Consider the following 22612-nt stretch of genomic DNA (forward strand, 5'->3'; position numbering starts at 1 on the left):
CTTAAGTCTAATGTTTTGGAGAGAGGTCTGGGCTAGAGATAGAGATTTGGGAGTCATCAGCAGATAAATGTATTTTAAATCACAGAACTGAGTGCAATCACCTAGGGAAGTGCAGTTCAATAGAACTTTCTACAGTGATGGAAATGTACTATATATCCATGCTATCTAATAAGATAGGCTCCTGCTGCTGCTGCTAAGTTGCTTCAGTGGTGTCCGACTCTGTGCGACCCCATAGACAGCAGCCCACCAGGCTCCCCCATCCCTGGGATTCTCCTGGCAAGAACACTGGAGTGGGTTGCCATTTCCTTCTCCAATGCATGAAAGTGAAAAGTGAAAGTGAAGTCGCTCAGTCATGTCCTACCCTTAGTGACCCCCTGGACTGCAGCCTACCAGGCTCCTCCATCCATGGGATTTTCCAGGCAAGAGTACTGGAGTGGGGTGCCATTGCCTTCTCCGATAAGATAGGCTACTAGCTACATATGACTGTTGAGCACTAAAATAAGGCCAGTTACACTAAAGAACTGCATTATTACTTTTATTTTAATTCATTTAAATTTAAATAGCCATATGTGGCTAGTGGCTACTCTTAGCCAGATCCAGGGAGTAAGTGTAGATCAAGAAGGAAGAGGACCAGTGACTGGGTTCTGGACATTCCGCCATTAAGAGGTCAAGGAGATGAGATGAGACCATCATGAGACACTGAAAAATGTAAACCAATGAAGTAGGAAGAAAACCAAAACAATATGATGTCCTGGAAACCAAGTAAAGAAAGTATTTTGAGGAAGACCAAGTGATCAACTTATTTTAAAAGGACCAGAAGCCTCGATAATACACAGTACTCACAGGGTATGGAAAGTAGGCACTTTCCTGAATTGCTGGTAGAATGACATCAGTGGAGCACCTTGGAGATAACTACCAAAATGTAAAATGCACAATATGTCCACACAGCTATATATAAAAGGCAGTTTATAAACTGTATATAAAATATATATTAAATACATACATATATATGCATGTATCTTATAATAAAAATATGTAAATTTGTGAATAGATGTATATACACAAATTTATACACATAGTATCTCTGAAAGGATATACATAAGAGATGAGTAAGTGTTTGCCTCTAGAAAGAAACTGGGGTATAAGAAGACTGAGGTGAGAAGAAAGCATTTTTTTTCTTTTTTCTTTTTTTTACCATATACCCTTTTTTATGTTATACCATATGCAAACATTTATCTAGTCAAGGCCAGATATTTTATTTTATTTTATTTTGGCCATGCCACACAGCTTGTGGGGTCTTAGTTCCCCTACCCAAAATAAATCAGGGCCATCTGCAGTAGAAGCACAGGAGTCCTGGCCACCAGACCACCAGGGAATTCACCAAAACAATATTTTTTAAAATTAAGAAAATGATTGTAGAATATATAGCACTGTGTAACACTTAAAGCATTGTGGTGCTAAGTACATTTTTTCCAGTGGGTAGATTTGAATGAAGCTTATTTTTGGCTTAAAAATTAATATTTCAAAGGCATAATTTTAAGTCCCAAGTTCACATAGAAATGTCATAATTGACTCTGCTGAATCAATTGCAAAATAACTATCCCTTCATCATTGGGAGTCTTCAGTGGGTATCTCTGAAGCTCAGAGATTATCTGCATATATTTTTCATTTTTTCTCTTTATTTTACTTTTGGCTCTGCTGACTCTTCCTTGCTGCCTAGGCTCTTTCTCTGCTTGCAGTGAGCAGCAGCTGTTCTCTAGTTGCAATGCTTAGGCTTCTCCCTGCAGTGGCTTCTCTTATTCCAGAGCACAGGCTCTAGGTGCACAGGCTTCAGTAATCGCAGCATGTGGGCTCAGTAGTTGTGGCTCCTGGGCTCTAGAGCACAAGCTCAGTAGTGGTGGTGCACAGACTTAGTTGCTCCGCGACATGTGGGTTCTCCCTGGACCAGGGATCGAACCTGTGTCCACTGCATTGGCAGGCAGATTCCTATCCACTGCACCACTAGTCTCCAAATATTTTTTTGGTTTGTTTTGTTTGTTAATTGAAGTATAGTTGATTTACCATGTTGTGTTAATTCCTGCTGTACAGCAAGTGATTCCGTTATACACATATATACTTTCATTTTTATATGCTTTTCCACTATGGTTTATTTATCACAGGATACCGAATGTACTTCCTTGTGCTATGCAGTAGGACTTTGTTTATCCATTCTATATGTAATACATCTACTAACCCCAAATTCCCAGTCCATCCCTCCTGCATTTCCCTTTCCCCTCGGCAACTACAAGTCTGTTCTCTATTACTGTGAGTCTGTTTCTGTTTCATAAATCAAGTTCATTTGTGTCATATTTTCTAACTTACTTCACTTAGAATGATAATCTCTAAGTCCATCCATGTTGCTGCAAATGGCTTTATTTCATTCATTTTTATGGTTGAATAGCATTCCATTGTATTTATGTATCACATCTTCTTTATCCATTCATCTGTCAGTGAATATTTAGATTGTTCCCATGTTTTGGCTATTGTGAATGGTGCTGCTATGAACATAGGGGTGCATGAATATTTTTGAGTTATAGTTTTGTCTGGATATATGCCCAGGAGTGGGGTTGTATCATATGGCAATGCTATTTTTAGTTTTTTTGAGGAACCTCCCTACTGTTTTCCATAGTGGCTGCACCCAAACATTTTTAAATAGCCACAATTTCTGATTCTGTTTTCATGAAGTCCCACAAGAACAAATAGTCTCTTGGTTAGTGATTCCTTTAAGATGTTTTAGAATAAGACAGAGAGACAAACAGAAAAGCCAGTGTAGGGTTGTTGGGGCTTTGGGGAGCTTTTTTTTTTTTCATAATTTATATATAAGCATGCACATCCTTTGACTAAAGATGTTTCTACTTAATTTTGTGCTGTAACCTCCAAAATAGATGCTTCTACTTGATGTAATTTTAAGTAATGTCCAGTAAGTGATTTAACAAAGTTACTTGCCTACTAAGATTAAGTAATTTTATCTTCTCTTGATGACATGAGAAAAGAGCAAACTTTGACAATTTTGAAAATAATGTGATCTCCCTCTTGTTAATATCTACAGAAGGGCCTAATAGGAGGACTACTCACTCTTGTTATGAAGCCGTTTTGATAACGATTGAAACAGTGAAACAGCACAGTATGACCTAAATGAGGCTAGTGACTGAGATGATGTGTCAGAATGTCCAATATCCAAACTACACCCATGAGTTCTTTGTTTCCATGGTTTCTTTTTCTTGGTTTGTCGAAGGATTGAGGAACAAAGATTTTAAGAGAGGTGGGATTCTAGAATTAATTTCTATGTCCCATTCTTTTTTTGCACTCAAAATACTAAATGTTTCTAGTTCCTGTGTTATGGGGACATCCAAATATACCAGTACTTTCAAAATACTTTGAGGTCCTTGGACAGAAGCCATTGTAATGACACTGTATTAAGTATTTGACAAAGGGCTTATATATGAACGGAGATGTATAAGCATAAATTACTGTTATATTGATATATCACAGTGAAGTACTCTTCAGCCTCTTGAATATAAAAGAATATTTCTACATTTGGTTCTAGCAAACACTATTGTGCTATTCTGAAATCCACAGCACAGAAATTATAAGACATCCGCTCATAAACAGAAAGCAAATCACTATTCAGCATTTCCTGCTCTGTTTCCTGCCAATTTGAGATAATTAAAACTTTTTTTAAACCTTTTATTCTATTCTGCTTTAATTCTGCTTCCTTTACCAAAAAAGAAAGATTCAGAAGTTAAAACTGTGTATATAATAGTACAGCAAATCTTTGCCTTTTTTCCCCCCTTATCCTATAAAACTAACTTTCTTCATTATTGCAGACCTCAGGATATCGTTGTGTTTATCATTGGAGGAGCCACCTACGAAGAGGCTCTAACAGTTTATAACCTGAACCGTACCACTCCTGGAGTGAGGATTGTCCTAGGAGGAACCACTGTGCACAACACGAAAAGGTGAGGGAGAACATTCAGTCCTGTCATTCTTTCCCCTTTCCCAGAGAGGAAGACTTAAATTCCCTTTCTGTAGGGAAAGTAATGTCAGTGCTGACCAAATTAAATACGAAAATGAGTAAGATAAAGATAGAACACAAAAAATAAGAAAATAAGTGCCTGGAGAGAGAGGGAAAGGAGCCATGGATTCTGAGTGGCTAAGAGAAACTAGTTTCATGGAGATGATAGCGTGTAAACTGAGCCTTGGATTTTAAAAAATGGACATAAGGCGGGAGAGCACATTCTGGGCAGATTTAACCACATGAACAAGTAACGGAAAGCTATAGACAACGTACATAGAAAAAGCACAGCAAGTAGTCAGCTAGCTGGAATGCCATGATTGTGGAAGGCCTTGAATTCCATGCTGAAGAATTTTTTTCTGGTTTCTTATGTAGAAAATGAGGAATCATTGAAAGTTTTCAAGCAGTACAATTACAAGAAGATCACAGTATTTTAGGAAGATTAATTTGGAAGCTAAAGATAGGAAGGACAAAGGATGAGAGGAAACTAGAGACCCATGGCATGAGAGTTAAATTTAATGATTGGGAGCCCTCAGAGATCCATGCTGAGCCATGTATACATAGATATACAGGAAGGCATTAGAGGTGTTTGTGTACTTTTTCGCTTTGTATTATTTGCCTCATTGCACTTTCTGTTTTATAACCTGCATTTTGTAGTCTACGGTAAAAACTTATTATAGTTCTAAATATATAATCATTCATTAAACAAATATTAATGGAAAGATAAGATAGACTGGATTTGAATCTTTCCCTCTTACCATTTTTGTGAATTTATGCAAATTAGTTAATCTCTTTGTCGATTTCCAGAGCTCACTGGCCATTTATGTATTTCTTTTCTTGAATTTCCAATTCATGTTCTTTGTCACTTACATAAAGGATAGTGACCATTTTTCTGTTACATATTTTGCAAAACATATTTTCCTCTATTTGGTATTTTTGTTTCGTAGTATAAAACGTTTCTTTTTTTTTAACTTTTATGTAGTCAGAGTTACCAATGATTTTTGCCTTTGATGTCATGCTTAGAAAGTTCTTTCCCAGTCAAGATTATATAAATACTAACCTCTATTTTTTCCCATGACTTTTAGGGCTTGTATTTAAAATTATAAATATATAATCTATCAAAGTTTTATTTTGGTGTAAACTGTGTAGTAGAGCTTACTTTTATAAAATTTGCAGAAATATTATGTGCATACATATGTAATTACCTACAGAAAAGTATACAAATGATAAGCAGACAACTCAATGAAATAAAACAAAGTGAGTACATCCATGTAACCACCACGTAGATCAAATAATAGAATGTTATCAGCACCTCTGGAACCCTTCCTTATGCCTCATGTCCCCTTCTTTGCACAACTCCATGTAAAATAATAGCTCTTATGACTTCTGTTATTATAGTTTTACCTGTCGATGAAAGATACTTGTTGAATGAATAAAGAATGGTTAAAATTAATCAGTTCTACTTTTCTCACAAATAGATCCTTAGACAAATCTCTAATCCCCTTCAACTTACAAACTACATTTGTCCAGCATTTTTGTTCCACTTTTCTTTATAATCCCCAAATGCATCATTATTTTCAGTATTTATTTTCAGTATTTTTTCCACATATTTACCTCTCCTTGCTCTTCATCCTGGTCCTTCTTTCTGATCCGATTTTCTTCTTACTAAAAACATCTTATAGTAGTTCTTTCAGGTCACGGTCAACTTGATGTTTTCATCTAAAAATATCTTAGTTTAGCCAAGTTTAGAATTTCAGGTTAATAGTTTGGTTTTTTTCCAGCACTTAGAAATCAGATGACAGTCCCAGAATACTGGACTTCCCTGATGGTCCACTGGTTAAGACTCTGCACTTCCACTGCTGGGGGGTATGAGTCCTATCTCTGGGGAACTAAGGTCCCACATGCTGTGTGGTGTGGCCAAAATGAAAAAATTTAAAGAAAGAAGGTGACCATGAAGTACTGTTTTCAGTTGTTGCTATTAGGAAGCCTACTCTCAACATCTATAATTGTGTCTCAGCTGAGGCGATATTTTCTTCTCTGGCTCTTTTTAAGATTATCTTTTTGTCTTTGATGTTCTTGTTTCAGTATTATATATCTAAATGTGAATTTATTTTTATTTATTTTAGTTGGTATGAAAATATATGTTTGGCATTTCATAATTTCTGGAAATTTTCCAGTCATTATTTCTTTAAATATTGTATTTTTTCTACTTCCTCTATTCCCTCCTTCTGGAATTCCTGTTAGCTATATGTTAGGCATTTATCTATTTTTTCATGTCTCTTAACCTGTTATTTATATTATCTACCTGTTATCTCTCTGTGCTGTCTTCTGTGTAATTTTTTTCATATTAATACTTCAGGTTAGTAATTCTCTCTTCAGCCATGCCTAATCTGTATTTAAGCCTATAAATTCTATTTGCTTCTTTTTCCAATTTGCCTGATTTTTATTAATTTCTTCTTTTCTCATGTTTTCAAATCCTTTTCAAATTTTTCTTTAACCACATTAATTCTATTATCTGAAGTCCTTGGAGATCTAACTCTGCCATTGTGCCTGCCCATATTAACTCATGATGACTCATATCTGCATGTGTTTTGTAATTTTGGGTTATGAGTTATCTTAGAGAAGACTCATGGGACTCATGAGGGGCCTAAGCTGAAGATATATCCCTTCTGCATAGTTTATCTTTCATTTAGGCCAGGTATCCAAAGAGTATTATCAGTTCAGAACTTTGTCAATGTTAACTTCTGTCCTGAAGAGTTCCTGAACCGTGCAGAACCTATACCTGTTTAAGTTTCCTTGTGATCTTCCTGTGCAGACTTTTTGTTTTTCTATTCCTTGTTTTCAGTGAGGGCCTCTCAATTACTCAAGAGTCTTAATTCTAATTCCCTTTCTTACTGAGTCCTAAACCCTGGATCCTGATCCTTTGTGGCTGTTAAAATACAGTGTCCTTGTTTATAAACATTGCCATATACTTATCAGGTAGTCACAAGCATTGGTTTATATTTGCCAACCTAAGTTTTGGTTCCCTTTTTGTGATGACTTTAAGAGTTTCCCTTAATTTCTTAAGAGGTTTAGCTATTCAATTAAAAATATGTTTGTCATTTTTTTTTCCAGCATTTCTATATGCTTTATTTAATTCCACCTTATCTAGTTGGCCTTCATTTCAGAAATGGAAGTATAAGTGCAGTTGTGATCTCGGAAAAGTTTAAATTGGTAGTAACGTTACATGAAGTTTACTGTAATTTGAAAACTATTAGGTGATGTTTGGAAGCTTAGCAGTGCATTCTAAAATGTCACACTGAGTATTTTGTACCTAATTCAGTAGTCTGTGGGGTACCATTGAATATTTTTGAGCACTGAGTGACACAAAATATCACGACTATTTTATTCAGTTTTCTCCCATTGTTCCTACTGGTGGTGGTGACCCCATGGACTGTAGCCCACCAGACTCCTTTATCCATAGAATTTCCCAGGCAAGAATACTGGAGTGGGTTGCCATTTCCTCCTCCAGGGGATCTTCCTGACCCAGGGATCAAACCTTGATCTCCTGCTTGACAGGCGAATTCTGCACCACTGAACCACCTGGGAAGCCTGTTGTTCCTGCTACTGCTAATAAAAATAATAATCATAGTAGATATTTATTGAACGTCTACTATGTGTTAGGCACTTTACTAAGTACTTTACATATATTAAGGCATTTAATCCTCAATAAGGTATATACTGTTATTTTCAGCACTCTGCATATGGAAACTGAGGCAGAAAGATTAAATAACTTGCCCAAGTAAACATGGTTACAAAGAGAGCCAGTTCTCAGAGCCAGAGTCCATGCTTTTGATCATTCTTCATTTCCTTCATAAATATTACTCGAAAGCCTGACAATATATTATTTTCTAAATGATATTTAATAATTTGGGGTTTAAAATGTTTTATTACTAGATAGACATATAGGATTTTATTTTCTTAATCTAAATGAGTTCCCTCATGTTTGTATATATAATTATCTGCTTTTAAATAGGCTTTACTATCAGAATCTAAAAAGGCTAATTGACTCTTAAGTGATCTTGCTGCTGCTGCTGCTGCTAAGTCGCTTCAGTCGTGTCCAACTCTGTGCGACCCCACAGATGGCAGCCCACCAGGCTCCCCTGTCCCTGGGATTCTCCAGGCAAGAACACTGGAGTGGGTTGCCATTTCCTTCTCCAATGCATGAAAGTGAAAAGCGAAAGTGAAGTCGCTCAGTCGTGTCCAACTTCTCGAGACCCCATTCTGAGAGTTAATATTTCCCATTGAGTGTTTGAAGCCTCATGACCCATACCTAGGAACTATGGCATCTTCTCTTTAACTTGAAATATTAGACCTTTAAAACTAATTACCTGTATCTCAATTTAAAAAGGGGGCTTCCCTAATAGCTCAGTTGGTAAAGAATCTGCCTGCAATGTGGGAGACCTGGGTTCGATCCCTGGGTTGGGAAGATCCCCTAGAGAAGGAAAAGGCTACCCACTCCCTGGCCTAGAGAATTCCATGGACAGTCCATGTGGTCTCGAAGAGTCGGACATGGCTGAGCAGCTTTCACTTTCACTTTCAATTTAAAAAATACTTTGGATTTAGAGGGAAAGATAGATTAGCAAAGATTTTTACACATTTTTTTAATATTACATATAAACAAAAATGCATATATTTTCAGGTATGTTTGGCTAATTAATTGTACTGTGAATAAAACTATATTTTATTAAAAATGGGAGGAAGACCCTAAATGTCTAGGTTTTTCCTTAAATTAGTGTCCCAGGTCCTGAGAAAATAATGTTTAATGTAAAAGTAAGAGAGTAAGGAAGAAAAATAAAAGAAAGTAAAGCAGCTTTGTGAAAGCGATAGACTAGATTCTTCCAACTAGCCAGCTCAATATTTCTCTGTCTGACCTAATAATATCTTAAGCAGTATACCAAATTACATTTGAGCAGATATCCTTAGCAATAGAAGGTTCAATAAAATCTTGGACAGGATTGTTCACTGGCCCCTGATCAATGAAACTTTTAGAAAGAGGGAGTTGCTGTGGTAATTACCAACCTGGAAAAAAATTAATATTTGCAATACATAAATGTTCCCAAAACTGGTTTTTATAATTTACTTTCATAAATACATAGCCTCTAGCAATAAGTAACTAGTGAAATTTTTCACTATCAGTAAGAAGATAGTGAAATTTGTATTTCAGAGACCAGTTATTGTAAAGGCTTAAGTAATTGAAAGCAACAGTTTCAGCTTTTAGAGGAAAGGCTCATTTTTCATGATGATTGTGGACTACCTTGGGTATTACTAGACTATTAAGTAATTAAGAGTTCACAACTCTTAATACATATTGAAATCCCAGACTCTCAGTAAATGGGACGGTTAATATTTTTTAAAACTCAGCTTTATACCTCAATACAGTAGGGCTGTGAGGAGCAATAATATATAGGGGGAGAGAGTTTGAATGATTTGTTTCCGTGAATTGTTAGGGTTTAATTTTTGTGGGCGTCTGTACAATTTCCTATGTAATACATGGATTATTTCTTAAGAAAAAGTCCAAAGGAATAACTGATAAAGACACAGCTCTCCTTCACAAAAGTATTATTTTGAGAGATTATGGTGACCAGGAAACAGTATACTTTTAGATGTGTCAGGATGAGCGCCCTCGTTTTATACTTAGAATTATGTAAAATATGGTATGCCCCACGAAGATCTGGATTGGTAGGCATTACAATAAACAGAACTCATACCTTGAGAATTCCCTGGCAGTGTGGGGGTTAGGACTCACTGCTTTCACTGCCGTGGCCCAGGTTCAAGCCTTGGTTGGGGAACTTAAGATCCTGCAAGCCTCGAGAGGTGTTACTGGAAAAAAAGAAAAAAAGAAAAATCATATCTTGTAGCTTGGAGTGTTATAGGCTGATATAGAATCTGTTATCCTTCCCGAGTGGGAAATGCCTGTTGCAGGGTATTTCTGGGATACAGGTCACTTGATTTTCCTGGTGTATTAAGTAAAATCTGATTTATTTTACAGTCAGCTCCCAGCACTACCACCTACTAGTTTATGATTTGGAGCAAGATATTAATGTAATAGGTAGATGGGTCAAAAGTGGTCTCTTGCAACCTGGAAAATCATCTGTACCTCTCATGTAGCAATTTTAATAGTCTTTATCCTGGGATACCTTCTATTTCTAAAATATATTGATATTACCTTTACTTTTGTTTTGAAACAAAATCTTAGTGTTCAGCAAAAATAAAAAGCAATTTTTCTTTCCCTCTCTGAAGTACTTCCAGAACTCAATGTAACTTTGGTGAAAGAATAGGGACCATGTATAAGTAAGCCAAGTTTTAAGTCAGGAGTTACCTGAAGATATATGTCCTTTAGACTTTACAAGAAAATATATATTAGTTGAATCTGAAATTCAACTTCCTTTTCAGGGTTCTGCTTTAAGCTGCTCTGTCTTAAGTAGTAATACCTTAATTCTTTAAAGCAGTTCTTTTATGACATTTTTTCAAACACTGGTCACAAAGAAGCAGAGTTCTACAGGCCTTTTGTAGTTATATGACTTATTTCTATAGGACCTGTTCTGATTAGGTGTAATTGTAATTATCTCTGTTTAGATTTAAACACTATTTAAAATAGATGGGGTTTGTTTGCTGCTAAAACACCAAGGAACTTTGCAGAAGCTAATTATCTCCTTAGCAACATTCTTAATAAAACTGCCTTCCAAATGAAGGGAGGTAGTCGATACTTTCTTCTCTCTATAGCCATATGAAGTTTAATATGAATTTTGTATTGCTTTTCCTTCTCCTCGACACATAATGAAATACAAAGAAATAAAAGGTAGTAACCAATCACAGGGACTTCTTTAAGGGCATAATTTTAATGCCTTTTTGAAAGCAGAGAACCTGCCCTGAAAAAGGATCCAGGTAAATGGATTCAACAGTACCCTGAACACGTGCAAGTGCCTGCCCTAAGCAGTACGTCTTTTCTGCCTCTGGGGTCCGTGCAGGTTTGCAGTGTGTAGACTCTCATCTCCTGCCTCAGGGTTTGCCCGTCCTATAGAAGTACTTCCCCCCTGCCTTACTCCCTCCCTCTTCATTTATCTCATTAGTCATACTTGCCTAATAGAACCTCAGTTTGAGGGGGAATAATTCAAATTTCAACTTCCGGCATTATCTATGACATGAGTTGTACTATATCACCACAGATATTTCCACCAAAGTCTGCGTGAAACGGTGAGAAGTCATTTTGGCCTAGTTATAAGTTCTAGAATAAACATTTATTGAACAAATGAGGACAGCTGTATTTACTGAATATTGGAATGCCTCTGTGAAGAAAAGCAACGATCCTAATCCTTGTGAAGCTTTCCTTTTAATGCAGAGACAGAAATAAATAATAACTTAATAAATAAGTATTCTTTATCATAAATCAGAAGATGATAAATTCTATGGGGGAAAAAAGTAGAGCAAAGTGAAGGGAAATCTGTGGTGTGTGGAGGCAGTAGGGACAAGCCACACTACTCAGTGTATCAGGAAAGGCCTCATGAAGAAGAGGTCTGAGCAGAGACTTGGAGGAAGTGAGGGAATGAGCCAAACAAATGTGGAGGAGAGTATCTCAGGACAGCAGGGCTGTGGTCCTAAGGCAGGATCTTGCAGTGTATTCAAGGAGACTGGGGTCTGGCGTGCAGTCAGAGAGGTGTTGGGGGCCAGATCATGGAGGGTCTTGGAGAATATTTTGAGGGCTGGTTTTTCCTGTGAGTCAGAGAACATTGTAGGACATTGGGGTTTCATTTTCTAACAGGTTTATGGAGATAAAATTCATATACTGTACAGTTCACCCCCTTTAAAGTATACAATTCAGTGGTTTTTGGTGTATTCAGAGACATGTGCAGATACCACCACAGTCAATTTTAGAACATTTTCATCACCTCAGAAAGAATCGTCCAGCCTTAAGCAAACACTAAGCAACTTTCTGTCTCTTTCGATTTCCCTGTTGTGGACATGTTATCTAAACGGAAGCATATAACATATAATTGTTTGTGAGTGGCTTCTTTTATTTAGTATAATGTTTTCAAGGTTCATCTATATTATAGCTGTCTTTACTTTTGACAGATGAATAGTATTTCATTGTATACCTCACTGACAGGATATGGTCCACTGGAGAAGGGAATGGCAAACCACTTCAGTATTCTTGCTTTGAGAACCCCATGAACAGTATGAAAAGGCAAAATGATAGGATACTGAAAGAGGAACTCCCCAGGTCGGTAAGTGCCCAATATGATACTGGAGATCAGTGGAGAAACAACTCCAGAAAGAATGAAGGGCTGGAGCCAAAGCAAAAACAATACCCAGTTGTAGATGTGATTGGTGATAGAAGCGAGGTCCAGTGCTATAAAGAGCAATGTTGCATAGGAACCTGGAATGTCAGGTCCATGAATCAAGGCAAATTGGAAGTGGGCAAACAGGGGATGGCAAGAGTGAACATCAACATTCCAGGAATCAGCAAACTAAAATGGACTGGAATGGGTGAATTTAACTCAGATGACCATTATATCTACTACTGAGGGCAAGAATCCCTTAGAAGAAATGGAGTAGCCATCATGGTCAACAAAAAAGTCCAAAATCCAGTACTTGGTTGCAATCTCAAAAACAACAGAATGATCTCTGTTCATTTCCAAGGCAAACCGTTCAGTATCAGGGTAATCCAAGTCTATGCCCCAACCAGTAACGCTGAAGAAGCTGAAGTTGAATGGTTCTGTGAAGACCTACAAGACCTTTTAGAACTAACACCCAAAAAAGATGTCCTTTTCATTATAGGGGATTGGAATGCAAAAGTGGGAAGTCAAGAAACACCTGGAGTAACAGGCAAATTTGGCCTTGGAATACGGAATGAAGCTGGGCAAAGACTAATAGAGTTTTGCCAAAAAAATAGACTGGTCATAACAAACACCCGCTTCCAACAACTCAAGAGAAGACTCTACACATGGACATCACCAGATGGTCAACACTGAAATCAGATTGATTATATTCTTTGCAGCCAAAGATGGAGAAGCTCTATACAGTCAACAAAAACAAGACCAGGAGCTGACTGTGGCTCAGATCATGAACTCCTTATTGCCAAATTCAGACTTAAATTGAAGAAAGTAGGGAAAACCACTGGACCATTCAGGTATGACCTAAATCAAATCCCTTATGATTATACACTGGAAGTGATAAATAGATTTAAGGGACTAGATCTGATAGATAGAGTACCTGATGAATTTTGGACAGAGGTTCGTGACATTGTACAGGAGACAGGGATCAAGACCATCCCCATGGAAAAGAAATGCAAAAAAGCAAAATGGCTGTCTGAGGAGGCATTACAAATAGCTGTGAAAAGAAGAGAAGCGAAAAGCAAAGGAGAAAAGGAAAGATATTAGCATCTGAATGCAGAGTTCCAAAGAATAGCAAGAAGAGATAAGAAAGCCTTCCTCAGCGATCAATGCAAAGAAATAGAGGCAAACAACAGAATGGGAAAGGCTAGAGATCTCTTCAAGAAAACTAGAGATACCAAGGGAACATTTCATGCAAAGATGGACTTGATAAGGGACAGAAATGGTCTGGACCTAACAGAAGCAGAAGATATTAAGAAGAGGTGGCAAGAATACACAGAAGAACTATACAAAAAAGATCTTCACGACCAAGATAATCACGATGGTGTGATCACTCACCTAGAGCCAGACATCCTGGAATTCGAAGTCAAGTGGGCCTTAGGAAGCATCACTACGAACAAAGCTAGTGGAAGTGATGGAATTCCAGTTGAGCTATTTCAAATCATGAAAGATAATGCTGTGAAAGTGCTGCAATCAATATGCCAACAAATTTGGAAAACTCAGCAGTGGCCACAGGACTGGAAAAGGTCAGTTTTCATTCCAATCCCAAAGAAAGGCAATACCAAGGAATGCTCAAACTACCACACAATTGCACTCATCTCACATGCTAGCAAAGTAATGCTCAAAATTCTCCAAGCCAGGCTTCAGCAATATGTGAACTGTGAACTTCCAGATGTTCAAGCTGGTTTTAGAAGAGGCAGAGGAACCAGAGATCAAATTGCCAACATCTGCTGGATCATCAAAGAAACAAGAGAGTTCCAGAAAAACATCTATTTCTGCTTTATTGACTATGCCAAAGCCTTTGACTGTGTGGATCACAATCAACTGTGGAAAATTCTGAAAGAGATGGGAATACAGACCACCTGACCTGCCTCTTAAGAAATCTGTATGCAGGTCAGGAAGCAACAGTTAGAACTGGACATGGAACAACATACTGGTTCCAAATAGGAGAAGGAGTACATCAAGGCTGTATATTGTCACCCTGCTTATTTAACTTCTATGCAGAGTACATCATGAGAAACGCTGGCCTAGAAGAAGCACAAGCTGGAATCAAGATTGCCGGGAGAAATATCAATAACCTCAGATATGCAGATGACACCAGCCTTATGGCAGAAAGTGAAGAGGAACTAAAAAGTCTCTTGATGAAAGTAAAAGAGGAGAGTGAAAAACTTGGCTTAAAGCTCAACAGTCAGAAAATGAAGATCATGGCATCTGGTCCCATCACTTCATGGGAAATAGATGGGAAACAGTGGAAACAATGTCAGACTTTATTTTTTTGGGCTCCAAAATCACTGCTGATGGTGACTGCAGCCATGAAATTAAAAGACGCTTACTCCTTGGAAGAAAAGTTATGACCAACCTAGATAGCATATTCAAAAGCAGAGACATTACTTTGCCGACTAAGGTCCATCTAGTTAAGGCTATGGTTTTTCCAGTGGTCATGTATGGATGTGAGAGTTGGACTGTGAAGAAGGCTGAGCACTGAAGAATTGATGCTTTTGAAGTGTGGTGTTGGAGAAGACTCTTGAGAGTCCCTTGGACTGCAAGGAGATCCAACCAGTCCATTCTGAAGATCAGCCCTGGGATTTCTTTGGAAGGAATGATGCTAAAGCTGAAACTCCAAATCTTTGGCCACCTCATGCAAAGAGTTGACTCACTGGAAAAGACTCTGATGCTGGGAGGGATTGGGGGCAGGAGGAGAAGGGGACGACAGAGGATGAGATGGCTGGATGGCATCACGGACTCGATGGACGTGAGTCTGAGTGAACTGTGGGAGTTGGTGATGGACAGGGAGGCCTGGCGTGCTGCAATTCATGGGGTCGGGAAGAGTCAGACACAGCTGAGCAACTGAACTGAACTGAACAGTTCACCCCCTTTAAAGTATACAATTCAGTGGTTTTTGGTGTATTCAGAGACATGTGCAGATACCACCACAGTCAATTTTAGAACATTTTCATCACCTCAAAAAGAATCGTCCAGCCTTAAGCAAACACTAAGCTACTTTCTGTCTCTTTCGATTTCCCTGTTATGGACATTTCATCTAAATGGAAGCATATAACATAATTTTTTGTGAGTGGCTTCTTTTATTTAGTATAATGTTTTCAAGGTTCATCTGTGTTATAGCTGTCTTTATTTTTGACAGATGAATAGTATTTCATTGTGTGAAATGAAATACCATATTTTGTTTACCTGTTTGTCAGTGGTGGACATTTGAATTGATTCCACCTTTTGGCTGTTATGAATAAGGCTGCTTATACACATTTCTGTACAAGTTTTTGTGTGTGTATTGTAAAGTTTTGAGCAGAATCATGACATCTGACTTATATTTTAGCAGAATCACTGCGGTGATCAAAGCTAAAATGCATTAAGAGAAGTATTATTTATCTTAAAATGTTCAGAATGAATAAGGGTTATTGTAAAACTGCAAGTTTCCTAGACATGTATAAATGAACTATGCATGCTAAGTGTGTGTGTGTGTGTGTGTGTGCGCGCGCATGCACTCTCAGTCATGTCCAACTCTTTGTGACTCTATGGACTGCAGCCTGCCAGGCTGCTCTGTCTATGGAATTTTCCAGACAAGAATACTGAAGTGGGTTGCCATTTCCTACTCCAGGGGATATTCCTGAGCCAGGGATTGAACCCACATCTCTTCTGTCTCCTGGACGCGTTACCACTAGTGCCACCTGGGAAGTAAACTAAATGAACCATATAAATGAACTATGTGAAAGGGAAAGTGTCACTGCAACTCCGTGGACTATAGCTCGCCAGGCTCCTCAGTCCATGGAATTTTCTAGGCAAAAATACTAGGCAAGTGGATAGCCATTCCCTTCTCCAGGGGATTTTCCTGACCCAGGGATCAAACCTGTGGGTCTGCTGCACTGCAGGCAGATCCTTTACTGTTCTTAGCCACCAGGGAAGCCTGTACGTGACCGATACCCATTATGGATTCACCTACAATAGACTGGGGGCTTCCCTGGTGGCTCAGTAAAGAATCCGCCTGCAAAGCAGGAGTCCACCTGCAATGTAGGAGACCCAGGTTCAGTCCCTGGGTCAGGAAGATCCCCTGGAGAAGGAAATAGCAAGCTACTCCAATATTCTTGCCTGGGAAATCCCATGGACAGAGGAGCCTGGAGAGTTACAGTCCCTGGGGTCACAAAGAATCAGACACAACTAAGCAACTACACCACCACCACAGTAGGCTGTCATTATTCTAGTTGTGTTTCCAAAGCATGTGATCCTACCTTGCAAATAAATAAGCATCTTGATTTGGGTTTTGAGCTGGCTTGCCTGATGACTTCACAAGTCAATCAGTGTTAAGGAGTTCTGGATCCTTGCTGGAAGCAGTTGTCACGCTAGGTTAGCTGTGTGAGCCGAGAGGTCAAGAACCAGATCAGAATGGATAGAATTATTCTCCCGATAGATGAAATCCCTTGGTCTTCTCAGAGTACAGGGTCGAAGTGAAGGAGAAAAGGGAGGTGAGGTGTCAGTATTGGTCAGTAGTGCTGTCAGCATGACCCGAGCCCCTGAACTGTGTGTGAAGAGAGCGCTTCAGTCTTCCGCGTTGCTGTCCGTCGGTTCAGTACTTTCTTTAGACTTTTGACAAGGGGGAAATGTAACGCTAGATCGACCATCCTCTTACTGCCAGATTCCCTTTCAAACCAATAATAATTATTACACATAGTAGGTTCTCTATAACTCTACTGGATCCAATTAAACCCTCATTAACTATAAGCCTGCACAATAATTGTTTCATTTTTCAGTTATTTTTCTAACTAGCAAAGACAGATGTAGAAAAATAGGCTTCCCCCGCCCCAAGTAATTCATGCTCATTGTAATACAAAAATTAAGTATAAAAGTCAAAAGTCATTCATACTATTACACTACTCAGAGCTAACCACTGTTAACATTTTGGTATATTTTCTCCTAATGTATTTGTATATATCTTATTTTTGGTTGAGCTGGGTCTTCATTGCTGTGCACAGGCTACCTGTAGTTGCGAAGAGCGGGGGCTACCCTTCGTTATGTTGCTTGGGCTTCTCGTCTGTGGCTTCTCTTGTTGCGGTGCACGGCTTCTGGCATGCAGGCTTCAGAAGCTGTGGCCTGTGGACTCAGTAGTTGTAACTTGTGGGCCCTACTAGCTCAGTAGTTCTGGCATGTGGACTTAGTTGCCTGCGGCATGTGGGATCCTCTTGGGCCAGGGATTGAACCAAAGTCCCCTGCATTGGCAGGTGGATTCCTAACCTCTAGACCACCAGGGAAGCCCCTCCTGATGTTTTTTCCTTTACTTGAAAGTTTTTGAGTTTTAGAATCACATTACATTCATTGTCTTTAAAGTTTTGACTTGTTTTGCTTATTTTTAAGTGTACTTTTAATTATGCCATATTATTTAAATTATTTTAAATGATCCTAATAGCTCTACAGTTTCGATTTTAAGGGTGTATCTCTGTTTAACTATTGCTATTCAACATTTAGATTGTTTATAGTTTTTTGCTTGATATAAATATTGCAGTAAGCATCATGTATATCAGTAAATCCTTGTCCTACCTCTGAATATTTTCTCAAGATAAATGTACAGTGAGGCAGTCTCAAATATTGCTAGTAGAAATGTAAATCCATAACTTTTCTGGAAAGCAGCATGAGGCTTCCCTGGTGGCTCAGTTGGTAAAGAATCCACTTGCACTGCAGGAAACGCAGCTTCGATCCTTGGGGCGGGAAGATCCCCTGGAATAGGAAGTGGCAACCCACGCCAGTATTTTTGCCTGGGAAATCCCATGGACAGAGGAGCCTGGTGGGCTTCAGTCCATGGGATCACAAAAGAGATGGACAGGACTGAGCAACTAAACAACAACAATATTCAAAGGCATGGGGTTGACTTCATGGTTCTTGTTCTTGAGGTTTTTTTCACTTCTTGATTTTTGTTTGTTTCTTGATTTTTAAGAAGCCCTAACTCAGGTGTTAGAAATGTTCTATATCTTGATGGAAGAAATGGTTACATGACTAGATATATTTTTCAGAATCATCAAATGATATCCTTAAAATTGGTACATTTATTGCCTATGAATTATATCTCAAATAAAAATTAAAATTTTGAAAAACAGCACTGCAGTACCAAACTGACACTTTTTCCTTGATATAGTCAGAAGGATAAAAAGATTGGTAAAGAATCCACTTGCCCTGCAAGAAATGCAGCTTCGATCCTTGGGACAGAAAGATCCCCTGAAATAGGAAATGGCAACCCACTCCAGTATTTTTGCCTGGGAAATCCCATGGACAGAGGAGCCTGGTGGGCTGCAGTCCATGGCTACAGAAGTAATTTTCTTATTATGTATTTCAGTGCCATTTAGTGACATGCCCGGGAACCACCAGATATAAGCTGGTGTTATGAGCACATGACGTGAGAAACACTGACTTATAGCAACTCCTAAGAGGCAATTATGATAACATTAAGAAGTTAAAATTTATTTAACATATACTATGTGTTAGACACTGTACTTTATACCTGTGCTGTCCAAAAGGTAACCAGTAGCCTCTGTAACTATTGAGTACTCTTGAGTACTTGAAATGTGGCTAGTCTAGGTTGAGGTGTGCTATAAGTATAAAATACATGATAAATTTCTGACTTAATACACAAAAAGTATAAAATATCTCAATTTTTAAAGTTAATAATGTCTTAGTTATATGGATTAAATAAAATATACAATTAAAATTTATTTTACCTGTTTCTTTTATATTTCTTTTTTTTTTATTTTTTAAATTTTAAAATCTTTAATTCTTACATGCGTTCCCAAACAGGAACCCCCCTCCCACCTCCCCTCCCCATAACATCTCTCTGGGTCATCCCCATGCACCAACCCCAAGCATGCTGTATCCTGCGTCAGACATAGACTGGCAATTCGATTCTTACATGATAGTATACATGTTAGAATGCCATTCTCCCAAATCATCCCACCCTCTCCCTCTCCCTCTGAGTCCAAAAGTCCGTTATACACATCTGTGTCTTTTTTCCTGTCTTGCATACAGGGTCGTCATTGCCATCTTCCTAAATTCCATATATATGTGTTAGTATACTGTATTGGTGTTTTTCTTTCTGGCTTACTTCACTCTGTATAATCGGCTCCAGTTTCATCCATCTCATCAGAACTGATTCAAATGAATTCTTTTTAACGGCTGAGTAATACTCCATTGTGTATATGTACCACAGCTTTCTTATCCATTCATCTGCTGATGGACATCTAGGTTGTTTCCATGTCCCAGCTATTATAAACAGTGCTGCGATGAACACTGGGTTATATGTGTCTCTTTCCATTCTGGTTTCCTTGGTGTGTATGCCCAGCAGTGGGATTGCTGGGTCATAAGGTAGTTCTATTTGCAATTTTTTAAGGAATCTCCACACTGTTCTCCATAGTGGCTGTACTAGTTTGCATTCCCACCAACAGTGTAGGAGGGTTCCCTTTTCTCCACACCCTCTCCAGCATTTATTGCTTGCAGATTTTTGGATCGTAGACATTCTGACTGGTTCTTTTATCTTTCTAATGTGCTTACTAGAACATTTAAAATTACATAGCGACTCACTTTTGTGACTTGCTTTTCATTTCTGTGGGATAGTAGTGTTTTATTCATTAAATTTTTGTCTAATTCTCATAACAACCCAGTGAGGTAGGTATTTGTATTATTATCAACCTCATTTTTCATATGAGACTTAGAGTAGATAAGTACTTTTTCCAAAGTCATACAGCTAGTAAGTGGCAAAGCTGGAATTGAACTCAGTTTGTTTCCAGTCTGAGCACACAGTTGAAATAATATTTTAGGAAGTTTTATCTAGCTATGATTTTTTAAATCCCTTGCTTATAAATGTTACTTATAAGATAGCCAATATGTGTGTTTTTACCAAATGGAAATTGTGTGATGCTTTCTGCTTACTAAAAAAATACTGTAAACCAAAGCAGGGGAAAAAACAGTACAAAAGTAAGGAATCGTTTAGCTTTGTTGCATGGTTTTTGCCATCCAATGATAATTAAGAATGAGATTTAAGACAGTGTTGCTCTTTGGGTAAAAATGACTAATTTGATTAACTAGTGGCAGCTGTTAGTTTTATTACCACCTGAGATGATGCCTGACTGTTGGCAATAATAGAATTCTGATTCGTTAATTTTTTTAGAGAGAGAAAGTACAGTTTAGGGCTTAGAAAACAGTTTACAGTTTCAATTTCTGTAAATAAATGGGAAGCTGGGAGGATGTCGATTCATATTATCAACAGGTTCTTTATAGATTTCTACTTAAACAAGTAACACTAGAAACTTGGACCTTCTCCTGTAACCATGAGTTGGTTTGCTCTCTGAATTATTTACTGAAAAATTAGGATCCTGTGACAGAATTTGCATTTCAAAGAAAGAGGAATCCGGAGGACACTTCTTCACTTGTAGGTATTTCAGAATCAGTTTTGAAGCTGTTGGAACTAGCACCATCTTGGTAGGGATTTGGGGGAGAGTTTAACTTTTCTCTTGTAACAAAATGTTAAGACACCATTGCCAAGAGCTATGATGGAGCATATCGCCTATCACTGACAAGTATTTATTGAGCACTATTATGTGTAAGGTTCTGTGCAAGGTGTTAGAAAGATGAAGATATTTTCTATATCATTAAAGATCTCAATGTCTAATGGAAAAATAGGCATATAAATGAATAACTCTAATACAATGCTTTTTAAAAAAACTAAATTAACCCAAGATTCAAATCTGTGTCCCCTGATTCCAGTTTATTTGTACATTGAAACATATTTTTTAATTAAAAATCACGTTGTGTTACAAAATCAGTATATAATCCTTATAGGAAAAAAAATTTATTGCAGCTAAGCAAAAAGAAGATAATAAAAATATTCATACTACCACCATCTCAGCATTAGAAATGTCAGTGTCTTGATGATTTCGATTTTTTTCTGTGAATATGCCTCCAGGGAAGTCCTGAATATATACATATATATGTTTAAATAAAGTGGAATATACTATGCATGTACTTTCAATGAAAATACTTATATGTCATTTTTAATGACTGAATGGTATTCTGTTGTGTGATTGTACTGCAATTTATTTAACCAATTGTCAGTTTTTTGTCCATTCAACAATGACTTACTGAGCACTTATGTATTCCAGAAGCTATCTTGAGACTAGATACATGGTGATGAACAAAACAAATATTCTTTGATAGTCATTGTTTATCACTCTTTACTTTTATAAGCAGTACTGTAACAAACATAATTTTGTATACATCTTTACACACTTGTCCATGTATTCTCTTAGGATAATAGTAATGCCGGTCTGCTGACTTCATTTATTATCTCATTTAATTGTTGATGATCCAGAAGGTAGTTTTATTGTGGTCCCAATTTGCAAGTGAAAGAACTGGAACATTAAGAGAAAAATTAAGTAGTTTGCCTGAGGTCATAGAGCAAGGAAGTGCAAAGCTAGAATTCAGGTTCAGATTTCTGTCGTCCTAGAGTCCATGCACTGCTAGCAATGTTGAGATGAGACTACTGCATCAGAGAGTATTAACTTTTTTAATATGCTTAAGTACTAATTTGCCATCCAGAAAAGTTTTGTTTATACCTTCACATCATACCCTTCCAACCCCAAAGTTAACTGCTCCTGATTTTTAAAAATAGCAAATTAAAAAAATAATTTGTACAGAGAAAGTTGGTTAAAAAACATTTTATTTCAACTCAAATGCAGAGAAAAAAGAAGCAGCAGATAGTGTGAAGTAAGAGACCAATAAATGAGACAGAAATAAGAGGCAAAGGCAGAGGCAGATGCTGTGTGGTTTCAAAGCAGCCCCCACTTGCTCTCCACAGTGCCCTTAAGAGGCCCTGATCTTACACTGGGTTAATGATAGACCTCCACCCCAACCCCTATGTCACTGAGGATACTTTTTTTCTTTTGCTTGAGCTAGTTTGAGTGGGTTTCTGTTTCTTGCAACCAAAAGTTTACCATTAAGGAAAAGGGATATTCTCTTTTCCAAGTTTATAGGATATGCCTTTTTGTGTAGTATGTAAGCCCCCATCCAGTGTTTGCATATTTGTTTCAGGATTTGTTGGGTTAGACAGTAAAAAACTTTAAATGAAAGGAAAAACTCAAAAATGCTAACTCTGTGTAGTGAGACATGAGCAACTCATTTACTTCTTTATTTCTTATGT

The 22612-nt window shown here is 37.8% G+C and overlaps 1 protein-coding gene across 4 annotated transcripts in view; it reads left to right on the forward strand.

The window, feature by feature from the left end:
* Positions 1-22612, forward strand: part of VPS45 (vacuolar protein sorting 45 homolog) — a 71514-nt gene that overhangs the window by 38225 nt on the left and 10677 nt on the right. Inside the window, exons 14-15 of one of the 4 annotated variants that reach the window (XM_042253749.2) lie at positions 3867-3998; positions 5836-22536. In XM_042253749.2, the coding sequence (XP_042109683.1) occupies positions 3867-3998; positions 5836-5842 (139 nt within the window). In that variant the 3' untranslated portion in view covers positions 5843-22536. Of the gene's footprint in view, positions 1-3866; positions 5508-5835; positions 22537-22612 lie in introns of those variants that run through there. The other 3 variants (XR_001041275.5, XM_004002438.5, XM_060413801.1) reach the window with 3 other exon arrangements.

This window comes from Ovis aries, chromosome 1 (genome assembly GCF_016772045.2).
Source record: "Ovis aries strain OAR_USU_Benz2616 breed Rambouillet chromosome 1, ARS-UI_Ramb_v3.0, whole genome shotgun sequence".
NCBI lineage: Eukaryota > Metazoa > Chordata > Mammalia > Artiodactyla > Bovidae > Ovis > Ovis aries.